The sequence below is a fragment of the Haliaeetus albicilla genome, chromosome 3 (genome assembly GCF_947461875.1).
Source record: "Haliaeetus albicilla chromosome 3, bHalAlb1.1, whole genome shotgun sequence".
In the NCBI taxonomy this organism is placed as follows: Eukaryota; Metazoa; Chordata; class Aves; order Accipitriformes; family Accipitridae; genus Haliaeetus; species Haliaeetus albicilla.
In genome coordinates this window covers 25,123,303-25,148,521 of record NC_091485.1, presented here as the reverse complement: position 1 = coordinate 25,148,521, position 25,219 = coordinate 25,123,303, and the positions used below count along the sequence as shown (strand labels likewise).

Here is a 25,219-nt window from a genome sequence, read left to right as displayed (position 1 = left end):
GTGTATCAGTAATGAAAGAATCAAAACTGATGTACAAGTTGCTGAATGAATCCCAATTGTACTTATTAGCCATATGCTGACGTAGCAAAAGGGCAAATCTGAAGTAAACAGGTTAAAGGATGTTATAGACTTATTTATTTGTTTAAAATACACCCTGAGGTCACTAAAATAAAATATTTTGGAACAATTTTTCATGTACTGCAAAGCACTGCTCTTCCCTACACAAAAGTCTGATTGGTTTTGTCAGTCTGCACATATATGAGGAAAACAAATCTGAAATACGTGGTACTTAGTAGAGTCTGTGTAATATGTACATTGTATTCTCAACATATTCCAGGAGCTTTGACTAAATCACTGTATTTAGCTGCTTTGCCATAAATAAAAGGCACCAACAAAAATTAAGTGGAAGTTATGTGTACAAATTCAAGGAGTTGCCTCAAGTCAGAAACAGTCCACTTCAGTGGCATAGTTGACACAAAATTTGGCTTTATTTTGCCTTAATACAGATTTATCCTTGACTGATTGTGTTCGTAACGATGAGGAATTTTGAAATACAGAAAAACATTATCTTAGTGTTTAAGCTGTAAGTGCGAAAAAAGCAAAGAAAAAATATTACCAAAGTTTGCTGTATATTAACGTTATCGAAGTAAACCTGTGTCTACAACACTTCAAATTTTGTGCTGTTCTAAACAAAGCTAGCTAAGTAGTCTTGAGCCTAGTTTTGGGTTCCTCTAGTGTTTGAAAGAGAAAGGTTATTCTGTGGGAGAGAAACTGCTCAGCATAGGAGCTTAATTTAGGTGCATTCTGGATTTCCTGCATACACAACACTGGATTTATATTTGGTATATTTACTTAGTTGTATATTTTTATGCAAGTTTTTCTACTGATCCATTTCTAGGAATGGCATAGGATTATTTCAGAAGTGCTTGAATGGCACTGGAAAGGGGTGCATGGTTGCAGCTTCAGCATTCTGGATGCCAGCTCCAGTGTGACTGTTCTGCCAGCCCTTTCTCAGGGTTGTGAGGAACATCAAACGTTCTTTTCACCTGTTAACCTGTTTTGAAGTCTGTGTCCTTAGGGTTTCGAGGCTCTGTCTATATTTAGTCTTCCTGGCATTAAGTATGTTGGGTTGGAGGTGAAAAACTTGCACTTTAGCTGATACTCTCAGCAAAATCCCTGATGTTGACCCATTTAGGCTAACAGAGGAGTTTTTCCTGTTTATAGTACATCCTGTCAGTGTATGACATTTATACTGGCATGAGCAGGAGAGGCTGTGCAGTATTTACAGGGCCTAGATGCAGTTCTGATTACTTTTTGGATATTAACTGAGGTTTTTAAAGTAACTTTCACTGTGTTTGACAAATCTGGTGCTTTGTTCTGGATTTAGTAGCTTAGAATATAAAAATGTTAAAATACCCATTCAAAAAAGAATGTTTGTTGATGAAAGTTGATGTTGATCTGTTGATGTTGCTTAAGATGTATAAACTCTTGGAAATGGCTTGCAATTTTTTATTTTATATTTGGGCCTGGCTGTTTTCCTCCTCTTTGTAGGAAGGTATGGTACGATGTGATACTGCTGTGGGAACACCAGACTATATCTCTCCTGAAGTGTTGAAGTCCCAGGGTGGTGATGGTTACTATGGGCGAGAATGTGACTGGTGGTCAGTTGGAGTCTTTTTGTATGAGATGCTTGTAGGTGAGTAGTAGGATAATCAGAATTGACTACACTACTTAACTAGACTCCACGTTAAAATCCCTGTTGTTTTTAACTGTTTAATTTATGCTCTTCAGACATAAGCTGTGGTTTACTGATCCTGGTATTTACAGAACATGTTTTAGAAATATTCTGGCACAGTCCTCAAACATTTGTCCTTGCCTTTTGTTCACTTAATTGCTTACATTGTTGCATATGCAATTCAAATATTATAAATCAAATCTACAATAAGTTTGATCTGCTTTTTAATTTTTGCATTGCTGCTTTTTCAGGTGATACACCTTTTTATGCAGATTCTTTGGTTGGAACATACAGCAAGATTATGAACCATAAGAACTCCCTTACTTTCCCCGATGACAATGAGATTTCTAAAGAGGCAAAAAACCTTATTTGTGCCTTTTTAACTGATAGGTAAGATTTAAACTTTACTCAGAATGAAAGTAAACCTTTGTTAAGAGAATTTCTTCTCATGTTGAAAGAACATGTATATGTTTGTTTTGTGTGGGTTTCTAAAGCGCTCAAGAGAAGTGAAACTCTTACTGTCTTGGCATGAATGCCATGTAACTCTGTTCCCATTTAGATGCTGCCATAGTTAGGTGTTTTTCTGATCTCTGAATGCATTTCTGTTAGTTGAATGTTCTCCTTCATAGGAATTGGGCTTTATTCTTTTCTGAACTACAGCAATGTAAGAAACTGTTAGCCTCTTGCTTACAGAAAGGCTGTTTTAATTTGTTAGTCAAGAATTTTTTAGAACCTCAGTCTAAGTCTTTTAAGTTACTTTGTCTAATCTGAAGTAGCATTTTGTCTAACCTGAAGCAGTAGTTACTAACTGATGTTACTGCGAGCTAGACAGGCAGTAACATCAGTTTCATCTTCTCCAGTCCCAGTATTTGGGAGAGGAGTCACCAATGGTTGCTGCTGCTCTTTGTGGTAGTAGCATGTATACTGGAGAAAGGGAAATGCTGCTGCTATGGGTACATCTACCTTATAAATTCAGTTTGAAGTGTTACTCCTTAGTAACAGCTACTGTTACATTGGTCTGTGTTGCACAGTGGTGAGTCACATGCAAAACAATTCCTTTTGGATGAAGCTACAGCAAAAGATGAATTTCAGGAGTGCCCCTAATGCACTCTCAGCTCTTAGTGGGCATTCAGGATCTGGGTAGAGTCAGTCCACAGGAAGCCCTCTGAAATGTGGGTGTTAGGTCTGTTTCACTTTGTGAGTGCACTCCTGTTGTGCCCATGCTACATATTAATACAAGCATAACCTTTGCTTGAGAATTGGTGCTATGAAAGAGGGGGATGTTACATTTGCCGGGTTGCATACAATTTGAACAACAGCATGGACTCCTAGAAAAAGTGGAACCTAGCTGCTGCTTGGCAGCTGCCTAGCCAGACTGTGATGGTGGAAACGGTAGCAGCAGGGCTTCTTGTAGACAAAACCAGACTGTGTTCTGAAATGTAGCTGCTGTGCTGCTATAGGTATCTTCATATGAAAACTTTAAGATATGTCTACTTCTTTCTTACCTTAGTTTGAGAGGTAATCTTTTGTCTCTGTTGTTAGATTATGCCTTAAAATGAGTCTTTGCTTCAGAATAATTTATGTCATCTCCCATGTTTAATCAAAACACTCTTTAAACAGGGAAGTGAGGCTAGGACGAAATGGCGTAGAAGAAATTAAACGGCACCTTTTCTTCAAAAATGATCAATGGGCTTGGGAAACTCTCAGAGACAGTAAGTATAATGCTTTTCTCAGAGACAGTGATCTGACTTACTTAGGTATCATGTTAGCAAAAGGACTGCCATATTTCTTTTAGTGGAATTTAAAGTTTTATTTACACTGTACCAAGGAAAGAGGTTTCTTAGTCACTTGAGTAATATAATGATTATTATCATACTATTCTGCTTTTTTCCTAGCTGTAGCACCAGTTGTGCCTGACTTAAGTAGTGACATTGACACTAGTAATTTTGATGATCTGGAAGAAGACAAAGGAGAGGAAGAAACATTTCCCATACCAAAAGCATTTGTGGGCAACCAGCTTCCTTTTGTAGGATTTACGTACTACAGCAACCGTCGGTATGTATGCAGAAAGCAAGCTAATGGCGTTTTCTTTTGCCAACACTGTTTCTGACTCTTACCAACCAGTATTTAGGTACAAGCCTATTCAGATTCTTATTAATGATTCAGAATCCTAATAAACTATACTCTTTTGACACTTCAATAATGTTAACCAGTACTACTAGTCATCAGTACCTTAAAATATCACACTGAATTTGTGAATGTCTTTTTCTGCATTAAGAATATTATATAGTGGTGCTGCAGAACCTAAGCAAGAAAAATCCACTGTTGCCGCTAGTAGGCAGAGCTGCCTGCAGACCACTGAATTATATATGTAGAGTCATGAATCAGGGATATGAATGTCACTGTTTCACTGTGATTTACTGTTCCTGAGCTGTATATGAAGATACCATACTTTACATCAGTATTTTAGCATGTGATAAATTAAACCTTGGCTTACTAGAAATAAAATATTTTCTAGTTGCCTGCTATCTGCTTCATAATTTTTCTTTTTCCAAAGCACTCATCCACTGCGGAGTGAGATTGTGATACTTTACAGTTTTCACTGTTGCTTAGAAGACTTTAAATTACATTAGTTAAAATTATATTAATTCATACTTTCAACAGTCATTATTATTGTAGGCACCGTGGATAGCTATATCTACATTCAAAAATCTCGGTAACTTTTTATTACTTTGAGAGCAGCTTTTAATTGTAGTGTCAGTCAGGCTTAAAATGGGCTAAAACTTCTAGTAGACCATGTCAGATAGAGACTATTAGTTTTAATAGCATTTCTGGATAGGAAAGCCCTAAAGGAAATAAATCTGGTTTTTGTCCTTGCATAGAAGAGGAACCACTTTTCCAAGCCTGTGGTGAAGTTCTTTCCGTCTCTGCAAAGAGTTGGATTTGTTGTTGCTTTCTGCATAGTAAGGCATAGTTGGACTTGCAAGCTTTGCATACAGTTTGTATGAGTTCAGCAGTTCAGGAATTTCACCTACTGTTCTGATTTTAGTCTATAATTTTGAAAAGTCTTAATTTTTGCCTTGCAGGAAGATTTTGGAGTATATTATCAAGAAGGTGAAGTAGCATACAGAAGCTTGTTAATAACAGAATTTCTTCTCTCTCCCTCTTCCTTCTTGGGGGGGGCAGTATCAGGAATTTAGAGAACTAAGTGGCTGTGTTTTGCTGTCATTGAAGAACTCTGCTACTAAATACTATCATAACTTTGTAGACTTACTAGAACTAACATGCTGTCCTAGAATTGAATTTTGGCCCATAATACTCTGCTGGTGTGATAGTCTTGAAAAGTCTGAAGCAACCATTCATACTTGCTAAACCTGTAATCCTAATTTTTGTTCCCTTTTTGTATTGCAAATAGTTCAAACAAAAAAAAAAGGCATATTTAGAAAAAAAGTTGCACATTTATTTCCCCCCACCCCCCCACCTTTCAGTTTCATCTTGTTCATGTATGCTGGAGAGCTTAAAGAAATGGAAATCTAGGAAAATCATGTGACTTCCATCTTTAAAGGAAATAGTATAATCTTTTAGTATAGAATACTTTGTACAGCTGTAATCTCATTGATTGTAAACTAGGAAATATGGTTGTTTATTATTGAACTTCACCCATAACACAGATTTTGGAATACTAGCTGAGAACACTTTGCACCCCTATCTGGCTTGTGTGCTCTCTTCTGGATTCTGATGGAGCTGGTGCTGTGCCTGTTCAAATATCACATTCTTATTGCTCAACAGCCCTGGTGTGCAAAATATGGTGGCTTCTGGTACTCAGGACAGCAAGCCCCTTTCTATAGGAAACTGTTCCATTTCCTCTTTGTCATTTGATTGTCTGAAAGCAGTCTTGATGTTTAATTTGACCATGGTTTGGACATGTCTTTGATTTTACCCTCCTTGATCCTTTGGAGAGGTTTTTGTATATGTGAAAATATGCATGTGAAACAAGAAAGAGGATGTGTCTATCTTCCTTGGTTCAGGTCAGAGTTTTTCCTCACATAACCTGATACAGTTAGAGATGTTTTACATCTCTCTAGATCAGTTATCAGGCCAAGAATATCCCATCAAATACCAAAGGAATTTAAGGATAGTAATTTGTATTTAGTTACCTGACTTTTCAGAATCGTGCAACTAGAAATTTGTGGTATTTTTAGAAAACACTTACATAAAATAACACTGGCTTCAGGGCAAACTTTTTGTGTGTAGAACTCTTAGTAGCTTTGTTGGAAGTTACACAATCTCTGCAGAGTTCGCTTCATTGCTGCTACTTGCTGCATAAGTGCCTGAGTAAATATTTATGGGATGGAAGCCAATGAGAGTGTTGTAACCATGGAAAGCAAAGATTTTAAAAAATTATTATTAAAAAAAGAAAAGTTGTATTAGTATTTGGCAGAAATTCTTTTTTCTGGAGGTCTTCTACTGCAGCTTTCTACTTTACAATAAATTATTTGAGTTTTTCAATTAAATGTGCTTGAATCTTAAAGTATAATAAATACAGAAACAAAAAAATCTACTTGTGTTATTATTTGGTTATCTACATTTTGGAGAAAAAAATCTGAGGGTTATGTTTTAGAATGATCATATTCTGTTTTTTTTCATAACCTTGCTTTTAAACCACTCTTAAAACTTTTTAAATGTTGTTGCAGGTATTTAGGTGTCTCTGCAGAAAATTCCAATGATAACAGAACAGGCTCCAGTGTGGACAAAAGTGTGGTATGTCTCACTGATTTTCAGCTTTGTTGGACCCTAGTGAAGAATCTATTGCGTATATGGGAATAAACTGTTTGGGTTCTAAATGTCTCAGATTAATTTAGTGCTTGGAATATGGGAAATCAATGCATAAATTTTAACTGTTTAGCATGGCTTGCCTATTAAAGTTACTGGAAAAACAGAATTTCAGTTCTTCATATAACATTGGTTTTCCTGAATTGGGATAAAATAGCTGAAACTGCATATTCTTTTTGTGGAACTGGATTCACAGTTTTTACCTTTAGGAATATCAAAGTGTTTGTGCAGTATTTCTAGAGTGCCTCATCGATCCCAGGTGTATGCTGGCTTAGTGGCAACCGTAGAGTCTGGATGTGAGTGTGATGGGGAGCTTGGGCTTTCCAGCAACCTGCCATTTTAACTCTGGAGCTGGACTTACTGTGAACTAAGTGGGAGGTGGCAGATAATGTACCAAGCTTGGGTATTCTTCTTCCCAAGGGTGCCCCACAAGCTATTGGGAATTGGGGCACTGAGGATCTGCATTTATAGAGCAGTTCACCTAGCAAGAAAAGTTCAGGAATTCTTTTCAGTTACTGCTTCCCAAGCTTCTTGGCAGTCAGGTTTCTGGGAAGGTATGCTGAGGTGTTGGAAACAAAGCCTGCTTGGATTCTGTGTAAGTTCTGCTGTAAATCAAGCTATTCCCTTAGAATGGTTTCATATTTTACAAATTACATTCTCTCCAGAAGGAAACACTGTCAAAAAATTGATAATTAACTCTAAAATAAATCTTCTTGGCTTTGACTATGATTTACTTTGTTAGTAATTTTGTTCTGTTATGTTTTCCATTTAGAGTACAAGAGAAGCAGATATCAATGCATGTTCCCTTTTCTCTTAAACTTGCAATATAAAGGTTTTAATGATATATGGTATTACCCAGAGAAAATTTGTGAAGGGCAGGGGAACTGATTATGTGCTTTATTGGGCTAACTGAATTTATTAACCATTGAAGTGTCTTGATTTCTTTATGTACGTTGATGTGTGCCATAAATTTTGTTTTCCTCATAAGCATTTGGCTGTTGATATGGTAAAATTAAAAACAGAGCCAGACTTTCAAATATTTGCAGATACTTAAAGCTGTGTGATGGGCTTTGGTTGACTTTGAAGAGGGTTACTGAATGGACTTGGCATAATTAGTGGGATACAGGCACCTGTATGTAGTGAAAGAATCCCCAAGAGTCCTGTCTATATTGTCAGGTGTATTTGAATGTCTTGTGATTTTAACACTTTTGGGAGGTGAAGCTCTGGAAGGATATGAGTGATACAGAGAGGTTTAAATAAATGTTAAGTCTTTACTATGAGGTATTTTTACCCCACAGTTCTTTCTCAGCTGTTTTTCTTTCATTACATGCTGCAATAAAAACGGTAATGTTAACACATGGTTAGCAAATTAATTAGTTCTGGAAATACAACACAAAATGTTACCTGGTCTGTCTGCATTTTGGCATGGTACCGAGTGTCTTCTGGGAGGAACTGAGTGCCAGAAATTTCCAAGAAATTCATTGCTTTTTGCAAGTGTGCAAAACTTCACAGAATTAGGCCATGAAGTTGGACAAAAATGGAATTCAATGTCCTTTAACTGAATTTCAAACCTCTTTGAAGATCTGATTATTTACTTTGGTTTAGTGCTACCATAACCATCTGTAAACAGTACAGATATTAAGAAAGAGGAGATTAACAGATTCTTTTGCACTGAGTCTTCGGTTTTCTTCACTGTTCAGGGTGCAGAACCAGATGTACTATGTCATGGTGATCAAAAAAAAAAAAAAAAAGATGGCAGTTCCGTAGGGATTTTTCTTGGCTTCTTGGCTGTAGGCAGGCTTTTTCATAGCCCTTTCCTCCCCCGCCTCCTACTCAAAATGGAAACCGAGAACAAACTAAAACATAAAGGAATGCTTTTATAGTGAGTTAATTGTAACTCAGGATTTTCTTAAGGTATTATTTAGACCATTGATATCAGATTGTGCAAAACTTCTCTGGAAGCCTGTTGTCTCGTACTAATATAATTAGAGTGCTCAGCAAGCTTAGATAGGCCCCTCGGGGAACAGCAATATAAAAGTAACCAGAGACAGAAAGAAGCAAGAGGAGGCAATAGAGGTCCAAACTAGTAGGAGTCAGTACAGAAATGCCTCAGTTGCCAGATATCTTTTTGGACCTGTTCCTCATCTATCCCATTTAGTTCCTCTATGCAGTCTGTCTGGAAGGGCTGTAAAATGAGTAACCAAGAAATGGAAGAGCAATTACTTTGAAACTTCTCTGTCCTTTATTTTTGTGCAGTAGCTGTGGTCCCTTTTTACTAAAGTGAGAGCTAGCCTTTAAGTAGTCTTGCTTCTTGCTTTATTTCTCAGTGGTTCATACGAAGGAGATAAATGTGTTGTGTAGTGGTGGTCCTTCTTTTTTCCTCAAAGTTTAGATTTAGAGGCCATCTCTGTGGTTTTAGACTACAACCATTGTCTCATCCATGTGGTGTTATGTTGTGTGTCACACCAAGTAATTGGCTTTCCACAGCTGTTCTGTAAGTGCTGAGAAGTCTATTTCTTCCAGTATTTCTTTGCTCTCTCAAGGTTTTGTGATAGGTAGTGGTAAATATATAGAATAGAGTGGTAAATATATAAAATATGTAGTTTCTGGTTAGTCCCCAGTCGCAATGTCTGTGTGCTTCCTCTGAAATCTTCAGAGCAGCTTAAGAATGTGGAAGAAAGAAAAAGGTGGAAATAAGAAAGGATCTGCAGTTCTTGAGAGTGCCTGAGTACTCCATACTTTATTCCTACTACAGTGGGAAGGAGAACAGATTGAAAGATGGAAGTGAGAAAATGCCTGCCTGGAAGTAGGCAAAAATAATTTTACCTATAACTTTCTCATTTAATATGGATAAGCATGATATAGTACGTCTCCAAACTGAAATGTTAGTTTAGGACAGTACAGAGGGCAGTCCTTGTTGAGAACACGTACTGTTGCTATCAAGAAAGAATGGAGTCAAGCGTAATTTGTCTACTCTTCATGATCTTAGTGAGCAGTTCCAGTTTCTCTAAGCATATTTTGTGGGAGAAGGAAAAAAGGAAGAGGCAGATGTAGGAGGAACTGTTCTGTTGCTCTGCTTTCTGGGATGATTGTGCAGGAGGAGTCAGGCAATTGTCAGAGTTTTTGAAGTTAAAACAAGGAACAAGAAAGCAAAGGGTCAGAACCACTTGAATATGCTGCTTTGAAGAGAGTCTAGATTAGGACTGTAATTCTTCTCTATGCAGTTCCAAGAGTGTTGAGGGAAATGTGGGAAAGCTAAATAAGGCTGAAATCCTGACAAGATCAGCGAAAAGGTTTAACAGTGAATCAGCACGGGCTTGACTTAATGAGCTTCCTCAAAGCTGACACCATCTTGTTCTTAACTGAGGATTTTGCTGATGTTGGAGTGGGATTATTGTGCCCAGAGATCCATCAGATTGTAGATATTTTGAGACTACATGAAAAAAATGGATTTCTCAATTTATCTTGCTGGCAAACAGTACATGCTATACAGTAATGTTCTGTATTAACATCTGAAGTTTGTTACTATTTTCAAACCTTAGTACAGTGCTAGCTGTAAAAGTGATCTCTGACTAAATAGATGTTAACAGCATTTCCCCCCCATTGCTAATAACTAACAGGCCTGGTTCTGCTTCCTGAACTTGTTGAGAGCTTGAAGATGCATTGCAAAATACATGTGGTGGTTCATGCTAGTGTCCTGGTTTCAACCACGACAGCTAGAAAAAGAAATTTTGATGTTAATTAAAATGCTTTCTTATGTATTTGCAGTAATATCTTTAGTCTGATTCTGAAGATACTTAAAACAAGGAGGATTTGCCTTAGCTTAGCCCTGTGAATTTTGATGGAACTATTCAGAACCCCAAAATTTTATGTGTGTGCAAATGACAAAACTGTGTAATATTAAAGTTGTTTCTTGTAATTAACTTTTTTAGAATTTTTTTTGGGGGGGAATCACATTTTAATAAGCTAAAAATCTAGTGTTTAGATAGAAATGAGTAAGCTGTGATACAACATAAGCAGCACTGAATATTCTGAAATACTTTTTTGAAGTTTTTAAATTTAATGCATGTTCTTTCATGTACAAATATATATTTAAAGCTGGAAAATATGCAGAAGATGATATATGAGTTGGAAGAACAACTACATAATGAAATGCAGTTGAAAGATGAAATGGAGCAAAAGTGCAGGTGAGACTTTGAACTTTAATTGTTTACATAATTTAAGTATATCTAACACTTCAGTTCTGTATAACTGCTTTAGGGATTACCAGAGTAACACTAAGAATGGTACTGTAGTTCTCCAGGACAGTTCCAGGGACAGGTTTAAGTCATTCTAAAACAATATTTAAATGGTTTTCTTGAATATAGTATGAAGAAAATGTTTTGTTTTTATTGGCACCCATGTAACACACATTCTTTCTGAACACTTGAATGTTTGAGTTTACTCGATATCTCTGAATTCAGATATTTTATTGGATAGATGTACATAATGATCATGCTGTCTTTTTAAAAAATGTAAAATACTGTATATATTGCATATATTGGATTATTGCAATTAACTATCTGGTTTCTAAATACATGGTACTTGTTGGAAAACCACATTCCTGTTTTTTTCTGGTGACTGACAGATAAGAACAGCTATTTGTTTTCTAAAGTCTTGTTTCTACCATGTTGAAGAAGCAACTACGTGAGAATTTGCCTATTTCTTGCAGCTACACTTACAAACAAACAGTTGGGATTCTTTCCTGATAATCAGAAATATTTGCTCAGATTCATGCAAACTAAATTCCCCGTCAGTTAGCTTCTCCTTTTGAAGTCTTTTCCTGAAGGCCTAAATAAAGCCAGGAGGCAACACCTAGGTATAGGATATAGGAAGAATTCAGGCTTGTGAATTAGGACCACAGCATGTAGCTGTACAAGCTACTTATGTGGGAACTGGTAGCCAAAATGGTCCAGTGTGGGAATTTAGACTGTGTGATGCTGTCTCTTACTTAAATACAACTTCACTGTTCACGCATTCTGATTGCTTTCCACAAGCAGAACGTACATTGCTTGAAAGATACTCAGTAACTGTCTTCCTGCAGTACTACTGAAGTTGTCAGAGCACAACAGCGTGTCTTCTGATATGTCATACTGTTCACTGCAGAATTAGTAGATAGGATATATTGCTGTAACTTCTCCTTATTGTACCTGCCAGGTGACATTGTCTGGGTCCTTTTTATTACCTCTTTCAAGAGGGATAGCTACAAAAATGCAATGGATGTGTCAGTGTTACTGCTGCTTAACAGAGGTTTTACTATGCACTAAACCTCACTCTCTCTATAGTACCATGTTTTAATACATTGCTTCAACAGAGAGACTTGAATAGTATTATTCAAATATCTTTATTCATGGTAGGAAGCTGTCTACTGTTGAATTAACAAACCATTTTAGATACTTGAAAAGTTCACAACTGGAGGAAGTTTTAGCAGTTCACCAGTGTATTCTAATTTTAAGGATAACGTGTTGTGTACATACACTGTTTTTACATTTGCAGATTAAGGGAGAAAATGTGGCACCTAAAGTTTTGCATATATAATCTGCAGCAAAGTCGATAAATACGTAATAATATATTTTACAAATTATTTCCAGTGATTGATTGTTTTCTTCAAATTCAAATGTTTATTACAAAATAGCATTAGCCAAAAAAAAAAAATCTTCACTTTAGTAACAGTCCCAAATTATTTCACTAGAAAAACAGTATGTACAATGTATCCTTCTCAAATAGTACTTAAATTATTTTGTTTTATTTTTAGATCTTCAAACATAAAGCTAGACAAGATAATGAAAGAACTAGATGAAGAGGTAATTATTTTCCTCACTGAAGCCTTCTTGGTTGGGTAAAGAATGTGGATAGTACTTTCATGTTTTAAGATATTTCTTCTGTGACTAAAAAAATTGTTCTGAGTTTAAATTTGAGACCAAACCATCATATTCCAATATATGGCATTCGGACATACATTTTTATTTGTACACATTTTCAAAAATTTTTTATTTCTGCAAGTCATGCTGAATTCTGTTTCCTCTGCTAAATGTTTTGCTCAGTCTCACTCATCACAATTTCTCTGGAGTTTATCAAAATCAGTTACGCTAAAAATTAACGTACAGATGATTTTCTATTGAGTCCTTATGTGGTCTCTTAATAATAATTTTAATAGTTACTTACATTATAATCACATTAACAATAAGTTTTCTAGTAATTTCATAAATTTGTCATATACAAGTTAAAAAAGCCATCTTTTCTGAACACCTTTTCAAGGAAGCCAGAAACTCATTCATTGGAAATGATGCATCAGTTTTCTTGATTAATTAATTGCAGAGATACTGGTTTAGGGATCATTCCTTAAAATGTAAATAGAAAATACTAATGCTTTTAATTTTAGGGAAATCAAAGAAAGAACTTGGAATCAACACTGTCTCAGATTGAGAAGGAAAAGATGGTATTGCAACATAAGATAAATGACTACCAAAGAAAAATTGAACAAGAGAATGAAAAAAGACGGAATGTGGAAAATGAAGGTATGCCATCTTGTCCAAACATTGACACTGATGAGGTGTATGATGTGTTTTGGGGAACAATTTACTACCTTAGCATCTTAAGTGCTATGCAACTTTAAAGAGATCTTTTCAAATATTGGACTCAAATCTTGAGTGTATTTTTATTTGAACACAATATTTTTGTCTTATTTTCAAGTTTTATTCTCTACAGAGTGCATTGTTGTTCTGCAAGCACAGAATTTGACCTAAAAATGTATATAAGAAGCAAAAAGTCAACAAAAGGCCTATTATATGCCAAGAATTTATTTGAGTGTGTTTGTGTAAAAAAACCCCAAACCCCCAAACCTAAGTTTTTTTCTAATCTGATGTATTAATGGTGTAATTTCTCTTTAGTGTCAACGCTAAAAGATCAGATGGAAGACTTGAAAAAAATCAGCCAACATTCACAAATTACAAATGAGAAGATAACACAATTACAAAAACAAGTATGTGGTTTCTGTTCATTGTCTTAATTATATCTTAGATTTGAGAAGCAGTATTGAGCATTCAGATATTACAAAACTGGTCCCAATAATTTTTATATTTGAGAATCTTGTCTGTTTTATTTTAACAGCTAGAAGAAGCAAATGATTTGCTGAGGACAGAATCGGATACAGCAGCAAGACTGAGAAAGGGTAACACAGAAATGAGCAAGTCATTAAGTCAGGTAGAATCACTGAATAGAGAACTGCAGGAAAGGTGCAGAGTTCTAGAAAGCACAAAACTGCAGGTGGAGAAAGACTATTACCAACTGCAAGCAGCTTTGGAGTCAGAACGAAGGGACAGAAGTCATGGATCTGAAATGATTGGAGAACTACAGGGTAATTCTTCTGTATTTATACTTTATCAAAAAAGTTATGATAACCGACTTTATTAAATAAAGTACAGTTACATAAAGGGAGGAAAGCCAACCTGCAAACCAAGTGTGAGTTAATAGAACAATTTCTGAAGATTGGATCTTGCTTCCTGATCATGTCTGAGCGACTCTTGGGAGGGAGAGTATCAAAATCAAAGAGTAGGAAACACTGATTGTAAGTCTATTGGGCTGCCCTGACTAAAAGTCGTGACTCCAGTGGTACAAAAATATGAAAAGCTGATACAGTGCTAGAGAAGACACAACACTCAGTGCCTTGGTGCAGTATCGAAGTTGACATACCCTGCACTTTCTCTTCTTTCATTTGTGGAGAAAGCTATTTTGTTGTTAAATTGCATTTGTTTTCTTTTATGATGCTTCTACATTACTTCTTAAGCATGATGAAGAACATCGTAAGGGATGCAGCTGTGGAATCCCTTTTTTTTCAGGATGCTTGGAACTTTTTACCATTTGTACTTCTGATTCTTCATACTAGAAACTATTCAGATACATTAGTTCATGACTCTGCCTATGCTAATGGATCCTGCCTCTTAACTTGTCATTTTAAACCACCTGTCTGCAGTATTGAAAATAGTTTTCCATGAGGCACGATCTTTTGTTGAGGACTTTTGCGTGGTTTTGGTTTTGTTTTTTTAAGGTAAACTTTGCTAGCACAAAGAAAGAACTATCAAGAATCAAGTTGCCTCTTTACTATGCTTCAAATATAGTAAATCAATTTCAGTTGAATGATTGTGAAGTTCCTCTGAAATGACTGAATGTAGTTTGATCCGGTCTGTTGTTAATTGCGACCAGGAGGTACAAATGGCACGAGAAGACTATTCTGTGCACTTCAAAACGTGGTTTTGACCACATCCAACTCAGCAGCCTGCAGGAAAAGGATCTTTTTTCTGAAGGATATAGGGTTAAGGTGCTTTGCTGGTATATACCCAAATAACTTTATATAATTAAAATACTCATGTAGCTGTTTTTAAAAGCACTTTTAAAATGAATAAGAAAAGTATAAGATTTAGGAAGACATTATCTTTTTCCATCTCATGGTTTCTTACATATTGCCAGGATGTCTCTTTATACTTCAAAATTTAGTGAAGCGAACTGTGCTGTAGACAGATGTATTTGAATTGATAAGTGTATTATTGTATACTGTATTTAAGGTATTAAGTGTAATATAGAGCAATCCAAAATATTTTTTTATGTATTTATTTGAAAGGAACTAATGCAAATTCTTCAGTCTAGAAATATATACTACTATTTAATTTTTTATATATATATATACACACACACACACTGCTACTTGGGCATGCGCATATATATACATACACACTACTACTACTACTAAGACTTCGTGAGACACCTTATTGTGGCCTTTCAATACTAAAAGGGGGCTTATAAGGAAGACAGAGAGAGACTTTTTACCAGGGCTTGTAGTGACAGGACAAGGGGCAATGGTTTTAAACTAAAAGGGAGTAGATTTCCATTAGATATAAGGAAAAAAATTTTTACGATGCAGGTTGTGAGACCCTGGAACAGGTTGGCCAGAGAAGCTGTGGTTGCCCTGTCCCTGGAAGTGTTCAAGGTCAGGTTGGCAGGGGCTTTGAGCAACCTGGTCTAGTGAAAGATGTCCCTGCCCATGGCAGGGGGGTTGGACTAGGTGGTCTTTAAAGGTCCCTTCCAGCCCAAACCATTCTGTGATTCTACTTAGTATTTAGTATAAACTTCTGATGCCACACAGGCTCTTGTGGTAGATCCTGTGGGAGACGGGGAATAGTTCCTCTATCCATGGAAGAGCACTTGAGGCACAGTTAGGTGAATACATATTGCATTAGTACATGTAGATCAATTTGAGACTGGCTTTCTCTCCCTTATCTACATATTAGTGGAGTTAACATGAGAAAAGGTGCTTGTTGCATAGCACAGCAAAACTTGGATTAATGGAAGAAATCTTGCATATTAGATATTGGAAGTGTTGGAAGGCAGGTAGCAAGTTTTGCATGTGATTGTTTTTTGTGAATTGTTACTAATGGCATGCATAAAGACTGGCTAAAAAGATCAGTTTCCTTTACAATGTACAGCCTTTGTGTGTCTGAGAAGTTTCAAGGTGTAAATATTTTAGGGGCCCAGAAATCAAGAAAGGTTGAACAGCCTAATGATCTAAGTCAAGTAACTAATATTGAATGATATTTAATGTCTTATGGCAGTTCGGATTACAACTTTACAAGAAGAAGTAAAAAACGTTAAAAACAATCTTGAAAGAGTGGAAGCGGAAAGAAAACAAGCACAGGATATGCTTAATCATTCAGAAAAGGTATGGTAAAATGATGTTGAGGCTAATGTTCTTTGTCAGCTTTTGACTGTATTTTCAGATAGTATTTATTGATGTTGCTAAGTCCTGTGTTCTTGCTCTAAATCAGTCTTGTGTTAAAATGATTAACTAAATAGTGCTAATTTACAGTCTCATCAGGATGGTAAGTCTCACAAGTCCTCAGGTAATTCTTAGTTGTAGCTTTGGGCATAAAATTCATGTTTATCATTCACTACCACTGATTCAAGGATCCAGCTCTTCTGCTAGTAATTTTTGTTCTGCCTGCCTAACTACTGCTGCAGAGACTTGCCTCCTGAAAATCTGTGCATTGAATTTTTTTAAAAACCTGAAATTTAAATTTGTGCTATTACTGGATTTTAATTTGACTGGATCATTACTAGACCTTTTGATCAACTTTGGAGCTGAACCATTTCAATTTTTTTCCCTCCTTCCCTCAGAATGGTAGCAGCGTGTTCCCCTAACATCTCTGATCCCCACCCCAAGATGGAGAAACAAGTAAAGAAGAGTAAAAGGAAATCCTGCACCCTTTTTCTAGATAGGCTACATAGTTAGCTCTGTGTTTTGAGATCAGGTAAAGACTTGCTGTGCTGTGTGGTCTATCCAAATAAATCAGAGATGCGACTACCTATGGGGGAAGGTGCAAAATGTTACCGTTCTCCTTTGGTGTTATGTGAAAAAGCAATCCAAAGGCAAGTCCCTGTCTCTCAAAGCTTATCTCCAGTGCTTGTTTCATGAATTACTGTTAATGGCTGGCAATCCCAACTGTGGAGTAACAGAAATGCATCCAGGTAACAACAATTCAAATTCCTCTGTGCTCTAGTGTTGTCAGTGGATTAGTTGTATGTTTCCGGTTTAGGTGACTACTTATTATTCAAACTGACAAGCTTCCGTTATCTTACGAATTTACAGACTACTGAAAAAAGTTAATGAAGTTTTCTCCAAAGCACTGAGTACAGTTTTTGTCTTTTACTATTCTTTATTAAGCATGGAAAATAACATTGATAATTTCTTCATAAAAAAAGTTATCACTAAAAAAGGGAAGAAAGGAAATGTGGTTCCCTCAGATGTCATAGAAATGTTACAGAAATCTGGTAACTTTTTTTTCTTATCTTTAGGAAAAGAATAATTTAGAGATAGATTTGAACTACAGACTCAAATCATTGCAAGACCGGTTAGAACAGGAAGTAAATGAACACAAAGTGACTAAAGCTCGGTTAACTGACAAACATCAGTCAATAGAGGAGGCAAGATCAGTTGCAATGTGTGGTAAGTGTTTCTTGCAAGTTTCAGGTAAACACATAATAAAAGGTATTTTGATTATGATATCTTAAAACACATCATCTTATAATCTAGTATCCTTATACAAGTATTTAATCCCTTGTATAAAGAAAATGCGTATCAAGATCATAAAGTATGAAAACCACACATTTTAAATTATTTCTCTAACATGGTACTTGTACCATAAAAATTGCATTGTTTCTTAATCTTTTGAATATCTTACTGTGTTTGCAATTCAAAGCCTTCCTTAGCTTCTAAAATGCTACTGAATCTTGAAATTCTGGCTAATGCTAAATGGAATTAAAAGAATGCATTGTCAAGACAGATGTCTTGGAGCATTCATTTCTGTGTAACTACATTAAAAATATTGGTGTTGTATTAGGGTTGTCTGAAGTGGTGAAGTTCCTTTTAGAGATACATATCCATGAATCAAAATGTATCTTGATATCTTAATTGAATACATAGGGTTTTCTTTGTGAAGGTTATCAGTACCTAAATGTGTAGTTCGTAACTTTTCAGAAAGCTAACACAAATGGTAGCATTTCTTTTCTTTCCCTCTACTGTCCATTCACGGAAATGAATCTTTGCCTTTATTTCATAATTATTACTTCAAGAATCTGTGTTTTTTATTTCTTTCACTATTTATCTTTCAGTTATCGTGATAATATTCCAGTGCTTGTAATGCAAATCGGAATTATATTTCTTTAATTTTAGTGTTTCTTGTAATAATGCCAGGAAGTTTTTACTCAGTAATCAGTCCATCTAACAGCAGAAGAGCTTAAATAGCTGAACAAAAGGATCTGAAAAATATTAGGATATTTAAGACTGTGTTTACAAAAGCATTCTTGCAGATGCTGCATATTCATTTTGTTTTTCTTTCCTTAATCTTGTTTAGAAATGGAAAAAAAAGTAAAGGAAGAAAGGGCAGCAAGAGAAAAGGCAGAAAATCGAATAGTTCAAGCTGAAAAACAGTGTTCCATGCTGGACTTTGACCTGAAGCAATCTCAGCAGAAACTGGAACACCTTCTTGAGCAAAAAGAGAGACTGGAAGATGAAGTAAGTAAAATGTTCATCACTAACAATTTTCTATATAAACAAGAAATTACAGTTGCACTGAGAAATAGAAATTAAATTCACTTACACTGAACTCCTTGTGTAATACATCTCTCAGTAGAACTGAAGACAGTTATTGGCTTAAACAGTGTTAGGTAATTTCCACTTGTTTCTTAGCTCCTGGATGCCTTGCATATTTGAGCCATTGATTTAATATAATGCAATTTTTTGTTTCCTTTTTTTAAAGGAAAAAATTGACTGATTCATTTGGATGGTTTGCAGTTCTGAGTTTGCATTCTCCAGAAAGGCATTTGTTCAAGGAAATGCAATTAGAATATTGAGTGTGAAAACTAAGTACTAAGAATAATAGTTTCATCCTTACTTTTCTTTACAGGACAGTGGGAATTAAGGTTATAACACCTTTTTAGGGGTCAAAACTTGTGTAAATTAGCTTTTATATAGCTAGTAGGCTGCGTTTTTTTCTAGGGTGAGAAGTTTTTAAGATCTGAAATCCACAGTGAGGTTTGCAGGACCTTTCAGCAGACAATTTGGGTTTTTTCCATTGTTGCCTTTAAGATAAGATAAAACACGTTTGGGACTTTGAAATAAGCTAAGCGTGGGGAAGCTTTATCATCATGCGGCGTCTTATCAGTACGTTCTTAAGGGCAGCAGCTTTCTATAAGATTATTGCACTAAAGTGTTTGGAGATTGAGTAGTATTTTTACGTATTGTACAATGTGTAGCATCTAGGCGATGGTGTCTGACATAAAATAATCCATATATGAAACACTTTTCAACCACATGCAATTGGTTATTCAGCAAATGATCCCAAATTGAAATATTTCTTATTAGGTAAAGAATCTAGCACTTCAGCTAGAACAAGAGACAAATAAGCGAATAATGGCACAGAATGAATTAAAGGCACAAGCTTTTGAAGCAGATAACTTGAAGGGTTCTGAGAAGCAGCTGAAACAGGAAATCAATACATTGTTGGAAGCAAAGAGATTACTGGAATTCGAGTTGGCTCAACTTGCTAAGTAAGTAAAAATCTGAAGTAAAATAGAAAAGTTGCTTAATTATACATGCACTGTTTTGCCTTTTCCTGTTAGTGAAAAAAGTTCTCTGATGCATAGGCATTTTTTCCTAAACTAGAAGAATATTTTTAGCTGCATGTTATGATTTCTGTATGTAGCCTTCAGTGTTGGAATATTTTTGTTATGAGCTATGAGGCAGAACAATTCTTGGCTCATCTTTCGATGTCAAGGCATATATATATATATACATGCCACTTTTATTTCAGTGACTTTTTTATGGATTGACTGTGATACTACTTATTAAATCATATGGGACTTTTAGTTTTACTGCATTGGAGTCAATAGCTTTTTTTCCCTTTAACCACCTGATTCTTTTTCTTAACTTTTCTTAAGCTGACTGAAGACATTTTTCATTAATTGGGCTTCTATAATATCGTCCTTCAGCTGACTTAACGTTTCTCCATTTAGAATACTTGTCTTCTGAATTACGTACTGAAACAATCATCATGGTAGAATAAGGAATGTAATTAAATCAGAATTTTAGGATACAGCAAACTGTTGGTCTTTGTGAAATATATGTGCAAATGTAATAGGATGCTGTTCTGGTTAGAAATAGTCTGTCATTTGTTAGTAGTTGACTTTTACATGTTTTCCTTTTTTATTTCTTCAAAGACAGTACAGAGGTAATGAAGGTCAAATGCGTGAGCTTCAGGATCAGCTTGAAGCTGAGCAGTATTTTTCGGTAAGACTTGTAAAGAATTGTGAGTGCTACATTTTGACATGAAATCATTGAACATTGAATAGTTTCACATATTAAAATTTTTTAAATGTAAATAACCACCTGGCATAAATCAGCAATTCACAAAATCCTGCTTGTAGTACGAGCGATGAACAAAAAATTAGAGAACATTGGATAGTCTATCTAATACGTTGCTTTGTAGTTATTTGTCAAATCTTATATATAACATTGAGTAACTCTTACCTGAATTATTCATCAGAGCAGTTCCTGTCTTGAGGTTGGAAAAGAGATATTTTCCTGATATAATTGTAAAGTTTGTAGAGAGCTCAAATCTCTGTACTTACTGGAATATATTCTGTGCTATTGGTCTACCATAAGTGTATTTAAGACGTAGATCCAGTAGCATTCTGCATGTATTCCTTGTCCTTCTAAAAGGATGCCTTCTCTGCACCTGAGTCCCAGAAGAGCCTTATTCAGTACTCCAGATAGCCAAAATGTGTATTTCATAGATGTAATTTGATCTGTATAATTTCTGTGAAAAGAAACAATAGCATGAGATGCTCTGTAATGCCTAAACTTCAAATACATTCATGAATATGGACAGTTTCATTTCTCTTTGGGAAGTACTTTTTAAATTAATTTCTTCCTTGGAAGGGCAATAAAAATTTTTGTGTTCAGTAAACTGCATATGATTGTAATTTCATTATGAGTTACAGATTTTTGTGCATTTCTTCATAACATACTGCTAATAAGAAGATCCAGAGTATTGTGTTTCATTCTCAATTTTCTCTTTTTTCACTAGCATGTAGGTTAAATGAGACATTCATAATTCAGTCTGAATATTTAGCAAAAGTACTTTACTGTAGAAGATCAAATTTTATCTTTCAGAATTACTGGTGGTGTTAATAACAATATAGTAATTAAGAACAGAAGTCATTCACGTAAATCAGACCTCTGTTGAATCAGTTATTAAGACAAAGTCAGTCTGTACACAAGAAATCTAAAGTCTAAGAGAAAAGATACATGGATACATACAAAGAGAATACAACAGCTGGAAGCATAGGAGAGTATTAGGCTTGTTTGACTAACATTTTGAGACAGTCATGCTACAAGAGGATGCAGTTTTGTCCTGTTGTCTCAAAGAGACCTGCCCAGCTGTGTCCTAGTGCATGCCCTGCCTTTTGTCAGCAGGTGTGTTTCTACAACTGTGTAGGAAACCAGACTAGAAAATTGAAAACTAACCTTGTCAAGTCAGCTCCCTACACAAGGGAAGCTGGAAAGGAGCATCTTGGACAGGCAGGAAGGAGGAAATTCCATTAAAGACAGTACTGGCATGTGTTGGGGTTTGACAGATTCAAACCAACCAGTACCAAAACAAGAATTTCACTATGGAATTTGAATAATGATTCTATTTTTATGCTTTCTTTTACAGACACTTTACAAAACTCAGGTTAAGGAACTGAAAGAGGAAATTGATGAAAAGAATAAAGAAACTCAAAGAAAAATGCAGGAATTGCAAAATGAAAAGTATGCCCATTGTGTTTCTTGAATAGACATAAGTTTTTCCATATAGTATGGTCTCACTCATGAAGATTTTGAATCGGAGTATGTTTAATTCCTTCAGAAAAAGACAAGTCTCAAAAGTGTTCCATAACACCTCGTAAGATGGCAAATACATAGGATGTTACTTATGCTGATTTGCAAAGCCAAATATGGGTATTCATATTTGCTTTGGACTCTATTTGTAATGTCTGGAAGAAGAATGATAACTCCTGAGAATTTAGGAAGGTGCAAAATTTTGAAAAAACATTCCAATTTGTGGTAATCATCTTCCTTGTGTAACAACTTTTTTTATTTTATAATATTACCCTGGTAATTACTTGGTATATTTCTATAGCCAGTAGAATAATTTGAGAAAAAGATAATGAAAATACTTTGAATTCTAAGTTTAGTATACTTCTGATTACAGCAAAAGCAGTTAATCCTACAACCATTAATCGTGATGTACTGTTTTCTAAGTTAGCAAATAAGGAAAGAAGTTTTTTAAGCTTGTTTTTCCAATTTATTAATTTATTTAATATGTATTTATTCTAAAGCAGGAGACAGTAGCCTTATGCATGAAGCAGAGTTTTTCTCTTCTAAAGTCTGAGTCTCTTGTTCTACTTGAGCATCAGCATTGCAAAACAATTTAAAGGGAGGAGGCTATGTACGTTGTTCGTGATGCATTTTGGTGAGCTAAGAAAGGAAGAAAGAAAAGATGTTGTGCTAATAAATACAATGTAGGAGGAAAATACCTGTCTATGCAAAATTGTTCAGGAGTAGTATCCATCTTAAAAAGAAAAAAAGTGGGGGGGAAGGTAGGAGAGACTTCCTTTATTCCTCTTTTGTTTTGTTTTTTTTTTCTTTTTCTCTTCTCTTACTTATTTTTATAGCTTCCTTTTATTCTATTCCCTCACTGTTCTCCACAATTTTATGTTTATCATAAACGCTTTTCACCTGGATACAACTATGGGAATTGTGACAAACTCTGAGTATACTTCAACAGTTACCTTTTACAGTAGAGGCCCCTATCTACTACAGATGTATCAAATCAGTGGACTCCATAGTAATAACTATTTCATTGCATAAATCTCTCTTTTGTTTTGCAGTGCAGGAAGGGCATCTGTCATGAGCCCATAGTGCAGTAATGTATTGCCACTTCTATCTCAGCATGCTGTGGGCTGTGTCACATGTTGCTGGGTACATCTGACTTTTGGGTGCTAGACAGGCCACCGTGCTTTATGTGGGTTTCTTTGCAGGCAAATATATAGGAGCTCTACCTGTACTCCAAGCAAGAGCAAGAAAGTTTGGCTTGTATGCTGAAGTGATTAGAAGTTGTGTATACATTAATGAGATACTGCACCTAAGTTATCGCCCCCTGCCTCTCAAACTGTAGATAGCATATGCAAGCCTTTCTGCAAAAGGTTGCATAGACATAGAACCACTATATGTTTTCAGAAACCTTATGCAATTTTCCTTATTGTTCAAACAGTCTGGAGCACACATCTTCATGAGCAGTAAGCTTGTGTGAAGAGGTGGCTAATACTGATAGGGTTAAGTATCTTTCAATGGACCACACTGTACATGCAATTTAATTTTATTTTTATTCCTTAAAGGCAGGAGAATTTGACATCTGATTTCCTAAGGGTTGGTGTTTCATGGATGATTGAAATTTCAATTGAATTATAGTAAGCTTGCTGCTGTAGCTTGTGTGGACCATCAAAAGATAAAACTGTATGGAGTGTGGTCTTGTAAATCTTGTTTTTCGTAAGAAACTAAGATAATGACAATTAGCTGAGTGGTGTAATTTGTGTTTGTTAGTCTTCCTGAAAATTTGGAGTGTTTTGCATAGGGGAACAAAATCTTAATGTTCTTTTTACAGAGAAACGCTCACTACCCAGTTGGATTTAGCTGAAACCAAAGCTGAGTCGGAACGGTTGGCACGAGCACTCCTTGAAGAACAGTATTTTGAGCTGAGTCAGGAAAGCAAAAAAGCAGCATCAAGACACAGGCAAGAAATGACTGATAAGGACAGCATCATAAGAAGGGTAAATTATTCTGCTGTAATTAATACCTGTATATATCTTCTAGCTGGAAACAGAAATTTATGTTTTTATTTTAATTTATTAAGTCTTGTTATGATCATAAGTGATAACTATTTAAGTATCTTAACTTTCGGACCCAGTTGGAACCTTCAACATTTAAATGCCATCATGTGAACTCACAAAGAAATATAGACTTGATGATTCTGAGGTGAAGCCAGAATGAAAATCAAGTGAATGTCTGTAATTCAGTTATTAAGCCTTTTGTAATTGCTACTTGTCATTGCCCAATGTATTATTTAAATCTTGTAAATTTGTGGAGCTGTGTATTAGAGTCTCTTATTGCAAAATAACTTAGTCTTTTAAAAAAATAATACTTGGAACTCTTGAGTTTCTTCCCACTGGTACACTATTAAACCAAACCAAAACCTAAACCTCAAACTGCAATTTTTTAAGATACTTTTTAGCGTAGCTCTTGTGTATTAGTATCAGGTTGATAAATGTCTTAACTGAAGAGTTTCAAATAGCAAGCCATATGTAGCATAGTTATATTACCATTATTGTTTTTTCCTATTTAGCATCAGATATGCAGATTTTCTTAAGAATCCTGGGGTGTACAACTTCAGTAAAACTCTAGGCATAACTGAACTTGGATCAATTGCTCAAAGCTTTCTGTTAGTGCTACCATGGATATTAGATCTCTGTGTAAAGATAGCAGAGGTAGTGTTTGTTACATGTGTTTTCTTTTATAAGCTTGAAATCTCTAGAATGCCACCATTTCTTAAGAAGCATTTAGAAGACTCTCTTTCTGTGGCATGGAAGGAATACCTCCTTGCCAATGTTTGTTGGTTTCAAATATTCTGATAATTTTGTCAGACAGCTTGATACACAGTCATTTCTATAGGCTTCAAAAAACCCCTTTTTTCAGAAATGCAGTTATGTCTGGTTTTTAGTATGTATTTGTTAAGTGGTTAGCAAAGTGATTCTGACTGTGGCAGCTAACATATTGAAAGTGTAATGGTTTTCCTTTCAGGTTTTTTTTGCACACTTATGTACACGTTTACCTATGTATGCTTTGACTTAGACCAAATTTAGTTTTATTCTTATGCTGATTTATACCTGTTTTTCTTGATATATGACAATTATTTAGCAGCATATGTCATGAATCTACTCTAGCCTTCAATGCTGGAGTTGTAT

The 25,219-nt window shown here is 35.4% G+C and overlaps 1 protein-coding gene across 1 annotated transcript in view; it reads left to right on the top strand.

Annotated features, from left to right (window-relative positions):
• Window positions 1-25,219, top strand: part of ROCK1 (Rho associated coiled-coil containing protein kinase 1) — a 95,532-nt gene that overhangs the window by 43,503 nt on the left and 26,810 nt on the right. Inside the window, exons 7-23 of the mRNA XM_069779126.1 lie at window positions 1,552-1,696; window positions 1,987-2,125; window positions 3,356-3,447; window positions 3,631-3,790; window positions 6,430-6,496; window positions 10,667-10,755; window positions 12,363-12,411; window positions 12,990-13,125; window positions 13,498-13,589; window positions 13,718-13,964; window positions 16,213-16,319; window positions 17,453-17,603; window positions 18,511-18,671; window positions 19,521-19,705; window positions 20,375-20,444; window positions 21,874-21,968; window positions 23,863-24,028. Of these exons, the coding sequence (XP_069635227.1) occupies window positions 1,552-1,696; window positions 1,987-2,125; window positions 3,356-3,447; window positions 3,631-3,790; window positions 6,430-6,496; window positions 10,667-10,755; window positions 12,363-12,411; window positions 12,990-13,125; window positions 13,498-13,589; window positions 13,718-13,964; window positions 16,213-16,319; window positions 17,453-17,603; window positions 18,511-18,671; window positions 19,521-19,705; window positions 20,375-20,444; window positions 21,874-21,968; window positions 23,863-24,028 (2,151 nt within the window). The remainder of the gene's footprint in view (window positions 1-1,551; window positions 1,697-1,986; window positions 2,126-3,355; window positions 3,448-3,630; window positions 3,791-6,429; window positions 6,497-10,666; window positions 10,756-12,362; window positions 12,412-12,989; window positions 13,126-13,497; window positions 13,590-13,717; window positions 13,965-16,212; window positions 16,320-17,452; window positions 17,604-18,510; window positions 18,672-19,520; window positions 19,706-20,374; window positions 20,445-21,873; window positions 21,969-23,862; window positions 24,029-25,219) is intronic.